This window comes from Pollicipes pollicipes, unplaced genomic scaffold, assembly GCF_011947565.3.
Source record: "Pollicipes pollicipes isolate AB1234 unplaced genomic scaffold, Ppol_2.1 Scaffold_4881;HRSCAF=5763_pilon_pilon_pilon, whole genome shotgun sequence".
NCBI classification, from domain to species: Eukaryota; Metazoa; Arthropoda; class Thecostraca; order Pollicipedomorpha; family Pollicipedidae; genus Pollicipes; species Pollicipes pollicipes.
In genome coordinates this window covers 35,423,788-35,437,295 of record NW_023596576.1, presented here as the reverse complement: position 1 = coordinate 35,437,295, position 13,508 = coordinate 35,423,788, and the positions used below count along the sequence as shown (strand labels likewise).

The following is a 13,508-nucleotide window of genomic DNA, read 5'->3' as shown; positions in this document are numbered from 1 at the left end:
AAAGGTCAGAATTGGTGAGAAATACATGTCGGATGGTAAAATATTGATGGAATCATTCCTGGAAAGGATATATTTACGTTGATGATACTCGCAGTTGATGAACCCGCGGGGATTAGCAATGGTGAAGCGAAACATTACCTACCAATGGAGCGTTAAATGGAGCGTCAAAATATTAAAACAAGACGTGTAGGCATGACATAAAGGCAAGCCATAAAGGCACGTAGTCGAAATACCATCTATCTTCATTTTCTCCTGGCTTTTCTACGATGAATAAAGCTAGCAGTACTTCCTTATTTATATGCATAATATTCCTCGCAAAAGCGCTTGACAACTGACGTAAAATATCGAAACGTAGAATTCAAATCAAGCTCGCTATAACATATCGGTTACAGATTCAAGTTCGCTAACGGCACCTCATCCTAGCCTGCTCATAGATTCAGGATGCCACGGAGCTATGTCTTCCAAGACATTGAAAAGCAAGACCTTGTCTTTCTTTGGACATTTATATTTTTTCTCTCGTTTACACAGTTTCTGGAACCGTGCTCCTCCTATTCAGCGTCAGGACCGCCCATGACTTCACCGTGCGTAGCTTCACAAATATAATATAATATATTTGTGTCCTAGCCCAAACTAACTTAACACTGCACAACCAAGTTCATCTGCGCCAGGCCGCAGTTCTGGGACAACCGCGCGCTGCCGGGGGAAGTTGACTTCCTCTCCTCTCCTTTACTGGAAACAGAGCCTACTGCGACCTCAGTATGCATTATAATGATACCACAACATGCTTTCAGTTGAATATTGGAATTCTTGGCCCAAAATGGCCTAACCACACCGCCTATTTTGAGCTCAGCATGTGCTTTGTAGAAAGCACGCATAGAAATAGGTCATAGCCTGGGCGGAGCTCATGCCCTCTGTGGTCATATAATGGTTATGCATACATACAATGTTTGTGCACGTGAGTTAGTGCTATCTTCCTTACATAAAAACATCAAAATCAAACAAAAATAAGTACAAATTTGCATTATTTATGTAATATAGCCAAAGTTGGCCTAAACCCAGGTCACTGACCTCGCCGGTTTAGACAAAAATCTGAAACAAACAAACTGTAGGCGTTACGCTCATCTATCACTACATGTAGCAAGTTTGGGCCAAACCATAGAAAGGCAAATGGCCCACAACAGGTTATGCGCGGTCAAAATTTTGGGAGGTCAACCTCTTTGATCTGACTTAGCTTACCGACTATAGTAAATCGAAACTTCTCATCGCACAAAATATATCAAATGAACTGAAAAAGCTGCAAATTTGGTGTTGTTGCGAGCGTTTGTTTTGAGCTGTGCTCGAAAACCGTGGGGAAAGTCAACTTCCCCCCTCGCGGCCGAGTGCGGGTTAAACTGACAACCTCACATCTGTGATACATTTTGGAATATTTATTAAGCAATGAGTTGCAATAGCAATGTGTGCAAACCTTAACGTTGGTCATTTCAACCATTTATTAAATCGTTGCTTGCTTTTCGTCCTCTTATTGTTGGTCTTATAGTTAACAGTCACTTCCTCCTCGATGTTTGTCCTTGTCGAACCTTTCTAAACACACACACACACACACACACACACACACACACACACACACACACACACACACACACACACACACACACACACACACACACACACACACACACACACACACACACACACACACACACACACACACACACACACACACACACACACACACACACACACACACACACACACACACACACATGTGTATATATGTATATATATATATATATATATATATATATATATATATATATATATATATATATATGTATATTTGAAGATGCTATATATCTCATACGGATTTTGCCATTCGTTTGTCCGTCCTATATCTGTACTCGTCGATATTTAGCCGAGCAGTATTTGATGATTTGATCATGTTCTATATTGATGCAAAGTCCAATCAATATTTTCCCAGTCAAAATTTCTCCAGAATGTCGATTTCCATTTAACATGCATTCACCTTGATGTTTTTACGTCAACATTTTGCTTTTCATCATCGCCTTTCAATTTTTTTTTCATTCCACCTTTTGACATTGAATATTTAGCCCGGCAACCCCCCATGAGACTGTTAAGATGGTGCCATCGATGAAATAGGTCACACTGCGCTTTTCAGACATACAAGAGACCATCGAGCAGCTCTGCTAAAGCTGTTGTCATGTTCTGAGTCGCACGCGTTGACTGGTAATTGGAGAGAACACATCGTTCAATGGTTCCGTTTTGTGTGTCTGAAATGTGATAAAGGTTCTTGCTTGTAGCACGTCTGCGTTACCCTCCGGCCAGTATGCAAAATAAAAGACCATATGAATATTTCTTCAGTTACATATCGACGTATTTTATGACAGAGCAAACTTCCGCTGCTGGAGCAATAATTCAGTTTAGCTTGAATGACCAGTCACGATGCGTTGCCATTGTGGCGCTTCATTTAAGCGACGCAGCTGACAACTAAAGTGGCGTGTGGATAGCCTATGGAGCGATTCGTCTCAAATCGGTGACATTTATTCTCCCCTTTCCGTCATTATTATTGCCACTTACATCAACGGTTGCCCACGCCTCTTAAACCATAAAAACAGCCACTGGCAGCGTCAAAAACAGACCCTTGCGGTGCCTTACATCGAGATACGCCCGTGCACTTTTCTAGTTGGTGCGAAACAGGATAAGGAGACGTATGTGGCATAAGCTCGAAACCTGCCCAGCAAACAGCCACGCTGTTGTTTACAGAGGCACAACAGCTGTTCTCCGTGGGTTTGGAGAAATAATTTTGAACTTCTGAATAGCTAGGAGACTTCGACTTCGTCTTCTGAGAGGCGTCGGTCTGGCAAAGCCAGGCCAAAAGTGGCGTAACGTGTCTACGTTTTTATACGAGAGGGTATTGGGCGGTTCACACCAAAGCGATGCGTAACGGACATCGAAGTAAGATGTCATTTAAATGCATACGTCGTGTTTTACACTTGATGAAGAGTCAGTTTATTTTCTACAGCCATCACCGACTCCTCCCTCTCTTCCGTTCCGGCTGTTAGTGCGAGTCTAAAACTCGGCACGCTGCCCGGAATACGGAACTATGGTGGCGGAACTCGACTTGACCAATACTATACTGGACAGGAAAGTGGAGAACACTGGGCAACATCGGACACGTTGAAGGGAGTGTGCCACCTGTGTTGCACTCTTCACTTAGATCAGGCACTTCCAATTCGGCCGGTAATAGCAGCTTTCAATAAATTCCTCTGAATAACTCGGCATTTAAGTTTGAAGTGGACGTCCCTGCAGAAGGCTCTGCACATTACTCTGAAAGTAATGATTTTGATTTGTTATGCGTTAACAACGTCTACGATATTCAATGTTTGCGGCATAATCGTCGTAAAAATGCCTGTGCATTAAGTGCTACGAAAGCTTGGAACAATCTTTATATAACACAAAGATTCAAACATATGAAGTAATTATCACGCAAACATGATGAAACGTTATATACCACGGCTACCAATGGCTGATTTCTCCCGTAGCACAGCGGCGTTAAGCGCAGTAAGTCTTTACAATGGGAAGTTTGGCTGTGGAAAACAGACATATCACACGCGTACAGTGCACGCACACACATACGCGCAGGTCCCAACTTAAACCAACGCGCCTCTCGGTAAATGGCCTTCAGCACCCGCTGTGGCAATCACGAGCATTCATTTGCACTGACGTCAGGCATATCAGTGGAGGTGACAGTTCTAAGCCCGCAGGTCAGCGATGTGGAAGTAAAACAACTCCAGATTGTATCTCTAGTCAGTAAAAGCTGATTACGGTCCTCAGCAGATTCTGTCGTCGTCAGTTGTCGCGGCTAAGGGCTGTACTCTGCAGCTACAAAGAGGGAAAGAAGTGAAGAACTGTGACGACACGCTGACAGCGTAATGTGGGCTCGGATTTAGTGCGCTGTTTTACTTCATTGATGTGAGGCTTTATTATGACCATCTCCATGAACTTTGCTGGCACTGGATGACTAGGCTAGAGCGTGTCCAGAGGGATAGTGTCATGCACGCTTCGCTTGTACCTGACTATCAGCGTGCAGCGATGTAATGGTTTGACACTTAGAATGACTGGGCTACGGGGTATCCAGAAGGATAGTGTCATGCACTCCACACGGTGCGCCACCTGACAGGTGGCGCACAGCGAGATAAGGGTTTGACACTTAGAATAGCTGCATCCGATTCGATAGTCAGCTGGAGTAACCAAAGCAGTGAGCCGAAGATTGTTAAAAAGACAAAAGTAAGCATGACATAGTCAAACTGATTGAAAAAGCAATACGGAAACAATTACGTCCAAATACTATGAAAGATCATGAGCATGACAGCAGATCATCACCAGCGCGACAAACAGGTACCAGAGTGGTGAAAAAGCTGCACTGCAGCAAAGTTTGGACGCTCAGTATTAAGGTAGAAGAGGAGGGAATGAAAATATTTGTGACACGAAATTTATAGTCACAAACCCAGAACCCAGAGTCAACTGGCTACCAAAAAACTGGGATGTTTGGTATTGCCTGCTACCCGACATCACCGAACTTCCGTGCACAGGCCGCTCCGCGGTTGTTTCAGGCTGATGCTTTGTTTCCATATAAGTGTCGTACTTCCTGACCTGAACCCTCACTATGCTTGGTGAGGCTGATTTACTAAGAACTGGAACATCTTCTTCCAAGACAGGTTTTAATATTACCTCTTTGTACCCATATGTGAACGATGCGGGTGCCGGTAAAGCATGTATCTCAAACTACGTCAAAACACAGGCAATGAAAAAATGTCCGGCCCAAGTGTTTTGCGTGGACATAACTCGGACAAGACCATGATGCTGTTGCTGCAAAGAACCTTTTCATGCTGACGTGCATGTAAACTTCCGTGTCATCCAATGGCCAGGTCGCCAGCCACGCACAAGATGGCGCCGTGGGTGCGGCGCATCTTCCTGTACCTGATGCCGCGGCTTCTGCTGATGCGGCGGCCGCTGTACGGCCCGCGCCGCCAGAGCTTCGACCCCAAGACGCACCTGCACGACCACGTGTGCACGGCCGGCGCCGAGTACATGTCCGGGTGAGGCCGTCACTGCACGCGCACGGCGTGCACACCGCGCAGTGGCGCGCATTCTGCCGCCTCCGGGAAGGCACGTCGCAGTGCGGAGCGCCGTCGGGACTGCGCTTCCTTCACCCCAGATGTGCCGGCGGCGCGTCGGGTGTCGTCCGTTGGAAGATAATCGCGTACCTGTACCTGATGCGGACCGGAGGGCTGTTGCCTCATCAGACTGTTTTCATGACTACTCCCCGTCAGGGCGGCCCATTAGGGTCGTCATTGTGCCGGGCTATATGGGTTGGGTAGTGGGAGTACGTATGGTCACGCAGTAGCGCGATATAATGGCGCTTACCTCCGCTGCTGGGCCTATGACCGACGGCCAGCTCAAGTAATTTCTGGTTTGGGAGCCGTTTCGTAAGCCGCTTAGACCATTATCCGCTCCCGACGGGACGCAGCTGAATGCAGCCTGTATACGTACACTGTGTCGTTTCACATCGGTGTTTACCGAGTGTTCTCAAGGCGTCGATAATTTGGTCTGCATTCGACGTCGGTCAACTAATTCACATACTGACATCCATCAGCATTATCACCGCATGTAACACACCCGTGTTCGCGCGGTATCTCTCTCTCTCTCCTCTCTCTCTCTCTCTCTCTCTCTCTCTCTCTCTCTCTACTCTCATTTCTCACTGACACCCTCACCACGGCCGGTATAGACCGGGCGGTGGTCCCGTGCCCGGCCACGTGCCGCCGCCGTGCGGACTGGAAGCAGGTGCGACCTGACGACGAGCCGTCGGCGTCGACACCGCCCCCGGCGCTCTGATGGATCCGCTCCGCGCACCAGTCGGCGCGGATGGGAGCGAGGGTGGGCGGCGGCGCCGGGACGGACAGGCGGAGAGGCGGGGGAGGGGGGGGGGGGACGACGGGAAAGGTAGCTGACTAGGGGCGCATTGTGGATGTTGCAATGGGTCAGACGGTTCTGCTGTTGTAATGAAGGGGGAGAGCAGTGACTGCCGAGGAGGCGCATAGATGCACGGCGAAGGGAGCCGGGTGCTTAAGGGGTGGTGGCGCCTTTTATGAAAGAAATAAACGGACTATGGACTGCCGTGGAAGTGCTGGACGCTGGGAAAAAGAGAAAAGACTTAAGGAAAGCGACAGGATGATAGGGGCCGTCTAAAATGGAGAATGCATCCCTCCCCGAGAGCAGTACATCGCAGCGTCGCGCCGATCCGAGAGAGCCGCGGACGACCCGTCACCGCCCCTCGCTCTTCAGATGTGCTTTCTGGGCGAGGCCACGAAAGGTCGACGCCCGCGGCTTCCGCACCCCCAGCGGGCGCCTCGCTGTTCGAGCGTGCGCCCAGGGCGGTGCCGCGAGAGGTCGACGCCCACTGCTTCCTCACATCCACCGGGCGTCCGTCTGTTGCAGCGACACGTTCCGGGACCCGTACGCCGACGACTCCACGCCATCGGCCTTCAAGATCAACGGCGGCTGCGGTGCCCAAAGCTCAGGTCTGACGCCAGGCATAGCTCGGCTGTTGGCGAGCACGCGGTACGGCATGTCGCCGCCGCCCCGCACCGGCCGACCTGGGCCGGCCCGTGGTGTCGTTACCCAGCGTGTCGTGTGATGTCGTTAGCCAGCGTGTCGTAATCCCGCGGTGTCGCGGGCCAGCGTGGGTCGGCCCGCCGGTCCGTGTGCCGCGGTGGTGGCCACCCTGAGACGGAATCGGAAACTCCAAGATAGTGATCTTAATAACAGCCTCCTCGGTAGGCGACGGCCACATCAAATGGTCAAGCGCCGTGTGGCGTCACGTGCAGAAGCACATGATATGATGCGCATATAATGCTGAAGCACATGTCATGCTGAGTTATTTATGCGCTTCAGCCTTGCAGATGACCTTGCTCGCTGTTCTTTCAGCTCTCAGTATTTATTTACGGACAGAAGTCCTGACGTGTGCGACGTGTCAGCTTCACACTTCAGTGACGCTGCTGCATAACTGTAGGTTCTGTGTCAGGCATGAATAACTGAGCCGTTCTCGGGACGTGCCAGGGGGATGTGGGCGTGTCAGGGGGGTGATGCAGCCGTCACGGGGGGCTGTGTGCTTGGCAGATATATTCGGCTGCAGCAGCGAGGAACCACAGTACTCTCCGGAGGTACAGCGCGCGCTGGAGGGTGTACAGTTCATAGCCCGGCACATTAAGGAGGAAGACAAAACCAACGAGGTAGCTCAGTACCGAACACAGCCTTCGCCATTCAGTGTGTGTTTTCTGGATGTTTCGTAGTCAGTTGCACCTGTTGCAAAGCAGGAAAAAGTCACAAGTTAATGCACATTTCACTTTTCCCTCTGGTTTATTGAATTAATTCCATCACATTGCAATGGGTGGAGAGATAAGTCATGAAGGAATGTTTTAAGTGTGGTCTGGTTCCCTATCCTCTTTCAAACAGACAAATAAACAAGGTACCACATTAAACTGCTTCTACATCTAGATTACCTCAATGAGGGCATTGCCAAGCATACCTATCTTTCCATCCATGCAATGACGTCACGTTTTATTATTTTCATCGGCACTTTTTGAAGCAGCTCTTAGCACATGTGCATTCTCTGAACTTTGAGCAGTCTTAAACATCTAGTTAGATGTTAAAAATAGCGCGGTAAGTAGCGAATGATCACGAGGTCTCTTACTCGGTGACCTTGTTACTGGCTGACCTTTTTTGTCACGGCCCTCTCAAACATGTTTGATTACCCAGCGGCAGATCCCCATCCTGCTTTGCTCTAATCAGATTTTCGGTCTGCATGATAAACGTAAACACACGTCAGCTGGTGCCGCCGGTACCGCCCAGATCCGCTGTTGTGTGTGGCTCCTCGAGCTGCTCCAACCCAGGCCGCTGTGTGGCTCCAGCTGCCCAGCCCCAGCCCGCTGTGTGACTCCTCGAGGTGCACCAGCCCCGGCCTGCTGTTTGGGCCATCCAACTGCCCCAGCCCCGGACCGTTGTGTGACTTCTCCAGCCGCCCCAGCCCGCTCCGTGCGCTGTCTCTGTGTCTGCCGCTGCAGGACGGACCGTAAGGTGACTGCGTGATTTCAGGCTCGCGAGGAATGGAAGTACGCGGCGCTCGTACTCGACCGCCTCTTCCTGCTCCTCTTCCTCACTTCCAACGTCGCCGGCACGGCGCTCATTTTCCTGCGGGCGCCCTCCCTGTACGACTATAGTCGCCCCATAGACCTCGACGAAAGTACCATCGGCATCTATTCGCCGTCCCCGGGCGAGCCCGAGGAGGTGGGCATGTAAAGCGTTAAACCGGCCGACACGCGTCCATTGGTAGGTGACTGCCTGCCTGTCGTGTGGTGCGCCGCTGCCGTGGGCGAAACAGCTACTGCGCATGCTCAGTATCGCATGGACGTGGCGCCGGGCTTGAGGCAGTTAAATGGTCCGTAAAATGGCACTTTTCGGGGCGGATGGGGGCACTTGCAGGAGGTCCTCCGTCAGGCTGGTTCGCGTGCTTCAGGGTTCGGGTGCACGTCGTTCGGCGTGATGGTTCTGAAGCAATGGAGGACGTGTGGAGCCCTTCTGCGGTGAGTTTGTGACTGGGTGAAATTCTGGGTGACGGACGAACCGTTTGAAGCAGGCTGCACGTTCTAACAGAAGCGCCAGCACTCGAAACGCCATGTACACCTCATGCTTCGCCAGAAGTCCTCACTACTTGGGAATTTGGAAGTTAAGCAAGTTTCAGCATCTACTATAAGCGTTTGCTTTCATTATTGCGTTAAGCTATATCTCTTTTTTAAAGGGAACGTTCCGCATTTGAAGATATCTAATCAAGCATCGGATATGGAAAGTAAATGAAGATGGCTTCTCTAAATTATTATATACGCGATACTCATTAAGTAAGCTGCGTTTTGACATATTTCCGATCACGGACCTTGCTCACAGAAACGAAAACTTCAAATACATATTCACTTTAACTTTGATTTAACAAGAAGTCGAGCTTTTCAATTCTGTGAGCAAGATCCGTGACCAAAAACTCATTAAGAATGCAACTTGCTTAACGGATATCACATAAATCATTGAAAGAAGATCATCTTTACTGCCTTTTAATACTTGCCATGCCTTACGTTGCACAAGCACTGCACCACTATAGAAACATTGTATGCGATGAAATAAGCTCACTTATAACTACTGGCAGGCTGTGAAAAAGTGGAGTGATTGAGTGGAGTAAGTGGGAAAGACTGCTGTAAACAGCACGGTTTCCCTGTTGAGTGAATATGCTCCTCAATGCGTCATTTTTTTGGTTGCGTCGTCGCACCTTGCACAACATTGATCGAGAGCCAATTGACGATCGTTACATCTGAAAACGTGTTCACGCACACCACACATAAACGATAAGACAGTTATATTTTTCTTGGTCTTGTTCGCCGCACGGCTAATGGAATGGCAGGATTTGAATAACGTTATGAATGACATGGATGCCTGGGTGAAAATGAAAAGGTCTCCACGAAATAGTCTGCAATAGTTTGCACATCTTCTTAGCTAAGCGGGCGTGTAGTTAAGAAACTAGGGGATTTTAGTCTAAAGGAAGGCAGGACTGTGAACCGTACCGTACGATATTCACGATGGCTATAGACTACAAAACCCCATACAAATGAGAAACACTCCCTTTAGCCAAACATTTTTTTATGTTTTGGTCTTCAGGCAAAACGAACCTTGAAAACAACATATTAATACAAACCTAAAGCGAGTGTTCAGGATATTTTTTCAAATGTGCAAGGCATGGGAGAAACTAAGGTCAATAGGAATGAACATTTCGGTCACCCACTGAGCATCGCAATGCCTTCAAGTCGGGATATGTCAGAGAGTAAGAGCCAGCGGTGAAAAAAATACGAAACTAATTCTGACATTGACGATTTGGAATCTATGTGAGGCCACAACCTGAAATGTTTTGCTGCAAATACTTGATATATATCGTATTACATGCAAAATGCACTCATTTTAAGGTGGGGCCAATCGTGGTCAGACGTAATAAAAAATAGTGTGGCCAGAACAGCCAGCGTGAACATAAGTACTTTGATGTGTAATGTAATTAATTTATTGATGTAGGAAGTAAGATATGGTTGTTGCATAAAGCCGCTTTCTACCGCTTTAAATTTGGAAGCTGTCCTGACAAAGACTTAAGCTTATCGGGTTAATTCAATTTCTACTCCCAGTAAGTGATGAGCCGGACCGTTTTCATGCAATACCGGTACGCCTTCGAGTCCTGCCCAATCTGCCAAGTAGATGTATGAATATTTGACTATCAGAAGCTCAGATCAGTGGTAGAACTGAAAGGTCCATCCGTCGGTTCGAGTCACTGTGATCAAATGATTCGCCACTCACCGGACGGCGTAGTGGTTACAAATGCGGTGAGTGGCTGATGTCTCGGTTTTGGTTATTTACTTGGTTACCTGGTTACTTGGCATATTCTTCTGCAACAGTCAGCGAAGGAGGGATCGCAGCTCGGGTGAGATGACTAGTTACATGCGTGAACGCCTGCGTGCGGCGACGACTGATCGGTCGATGTTGACAACGTTCTTGAAACACTCATCAATCTCTCCAGTGATGCCATTATCGCCGACCGAGCTTTAATGCCAGTGCTGTTAGCGTTTGGTAAGCGCTAACGTCACTACCAAAGAGCGTTGTGAATGTCCATACAACAGGACCGCAGCCAGCAACAGTGCCAGTAAGTGCCTCCAGCCGCCCCGCACTAATACACACGGTCTGGTGAGCAGCGACAGCGTTTCCTTTGGTTTTCTCGTGGCTGGCTGCGCCGCCCGCCGCCGCGGACGACGCTCGTGTTCTGCCCGCGCCCGTGGCTGTTCGAAGAGGGCTAAGCCTGCTGGTGCTCGTGTGGTGACGGCTTTGCACCCATGCGGACTCTCCCTGCCCTACCCACCTACGGTGATTGGCATCCAGAGTCGCAGGTCTAAACACCCCGCTCTCGTCTGTTAACTTGCACACATTTTTCCGAAGTTGTCCAGATCTCACTCACCCAGCTTGCAGTTATTTTGTTTCTCAGCGGTTATTAGGTTGGCTGTGTTCCCAGCGCACAGTTTATGTTCATATGTTTATGTTTTGTTACGTTGAATGGTGTTGCCACTTGCGTCTCAACTTCTCTCGATGTAGGTTGAAACTTAACTTCCTATCTGCATTATTTGCAGTTCCTATTTCCACGGCTCTCATCACGCTATTGACTCCCAGGTAGGCGCCGGACGACCCCCACCCCGCACGAGCCACCACACCAACCGAACCCCCTTCTATGCACGCATTTGTCTGCTGAACACGCCGACTCTTTCCGGCGCCCCTGTCTCAACTCCTGCATCTCCGCTTGCGGCTGTTTCAGCCTCGAACTTGGCACCGCTCTGCCATGCTCCTTGTCGGGCAGCCGAGCTCTGGCGGCCGGCGCTGTTTGTGCGCCTCTGCCAGCGTGTCGCCGGGGGTGCGGTGCACGCGTCTGGCTCTGCATGCCGCCTGCGTGGCTGCCGTGCCGCCGTGGCCACCGAGCGCAGTCTGCTCACAGCCTGTCCGTATACTGTTTTGTTCAGCTGCTCACCAGATGCCTCTAACCGATGGGTGTGGGCGGCGCGTTGCGAGAAAGGGGTTTCGGCCGCCAACCGATAAGGGAGGGCTCGGTCGTTAACCGATCTCGATGAGGGAGGGGGGGGGGGGCGGCCACGGCTAGCGGAGCCGGCTCCGAGCCGATCGGGCGGCGCTCGGCGGAGGCGCCGACTGCGCGCCGTTATCGCCGCCGCGAGCCCGCACAGCGAGCCTCGGTCGGCCGTTCAGAGCGGCTTTGCGTGCCGGGGGTCGTTCGCTGGAGATTGCGACCGCTGGGCGCCACGAGAGTCGTGATTCAATTCTCCCCCGCTCGTGAAACTGGCGCGGCCGAGCGAGGGGATGATCCCGATACGCGCTAACAAATTGTTATAAATCGATCATTCATCTCTACGTTCCTAACCACACGAAACTTGCATAAATTGGCCACTAACGGAGATAAAATGCCTTCTAATTGATGTAAATATGACGATCCCATTCCAACACAGTGCAATGCGAATCAGAGCAATGTCATCGCAGTGGCATCCGCCTAAGTATCTGTTCCAGCTAACAAATCTTGTTTTCTCCGCGATTGAGTCCATTAGGGGCAACAGGGCGAGACCAGTGACCCACGCCAGACATCACGGTATGGATTCCACGCCCCCGCCCCGATGGCGTTTTGCAAGACGCTGCGTCGCTTCAATGATATCGGTAATCCCTGGAGTGGTGGACCCATGCCTAGAGGTGTCATAACACTCCAATGCTGGTCATTAGTGTAGCGTTATATGGGGATTCCCGAGTCTGTGCAATCTGTTTAAGCCCGTGGCATCACCGAATGCGTTTGCAGGCGACATGGAGCGTGTGTCAGGTGTGCCGCGCCGCTGCGGATCGGTGTCGTTGGTATCGGTGGTGTTGTTGGTGTCGGTGGTGTCGTTGGTGTCGGTGGTGCACCGCGTCTGCTGCGCGCCGTGCCCCACGCCGCGTCAGCTGCCGCCGTCGCTGTTCCAGATCATCCAGGACTGGAAGTACGTGGCGATGGTGCTGGACCGGCTCTTCCTGTGGCTGTTCACGTTGGCCTGCGTGCTCGGCGCGGTGGCCATCATCTTTCAGGCGCCGTCACTGTACGACACGCGCGAGTCGATCGACACCCAGTTCTCCAACATCAAGGTGCCGACGAGTGACCCCAGATACCGGGGCTGAACGCCGGCGCCAGCGGCGCTGCGCCATCTAGCCCGGCATCGGTCGCCCTCACCGGCACCTCCCCCAGTCGCCGGCTTCACTGTGCTTCGTTTCCGGCCGGCGAGTATTCTCGACGCGTCGGCCGCGCAAACGTGCAAGCGAACTCTACCACGTCAAGTGTGGCGTTGAACTGTATGAGTGGGCTTCGTGTGACGGGCTGTTCTCAGTTCCACCCAATGTCTGCTGATCAGTGTTAACTGTTGTGTATTTGGGCAGGCATGGGCAGGACGTTGGCTTTAGACAATACATCAGGCTCAGACTGTGTACTCAACGCTAGATGGGACAATAATCTTAAAAGGAATGTTCCACAGTGAAGAAATTGAGGCAAGCGTCAGATATGATGGAAAATTTTAATTATAACTATTGGTATGCTTTCATGGTTCAAAAACTTGCCTAAATAGCAAAATTTCAAAGGCGAATTGCAAAAATGTTCCGCATTACGTCGTCACTTGATGACGTCACGGAAGTGTTTTGTGACGTCAGCAATGCCTGACGGCGTCTGAAAGCCAAACTTAAAGAACACCTCGAAACGCACGCAGGTTGACGCCAGCCAGCCATTCGTGTGGTGGCTACTCGAGGAATGCACGGCAGCATGAATAATACGATCACATAACAAT

At 50.4% G+C, this 13,508-nt stretch overlaps 1 protein-coding gene across 2 annotated transcripts in view; it reads left to right on the top strand.

The window, feature by feature from the left end:
* Window positions 1-13,508, top strand: part of LOC119101588 (acetylcholine receptor subunit beta-like 2) — a 48,783-nt gene extending 35,275 nt beyond the window's left edge. Inside the window, exons 8-12 of one of the 2 annotated variants that reach the window (XM_037224936.1) lie at window positions 4,947-5,117; window positions 6,517-6,599; window positions 7,198-7,310; window positions 8,173-8,406; window positions 12,661-12,772. In XM_037224936.1, the coding sequence (XP_037080831.1) occupies window positions 4,947-5,117; window positions 6,517-6,599; window positions 7,198-7,310; window positions 8,173-8,376 (571 nt within the window). In that variant the 3' untranslated portion in view covers window positions 8,377-8,406; window positions 12,661-12,772. Of the gene's footprint in view, window positions 1-4,946; window positions 5,118-6,516; window positions 6,600-7,197; window positions 7,311-8,172; window positions 8,407-12,660 lie in introns of both variants that reach the window. The other variant, XM_037224937.1, reaches the window with a different exon arrangement.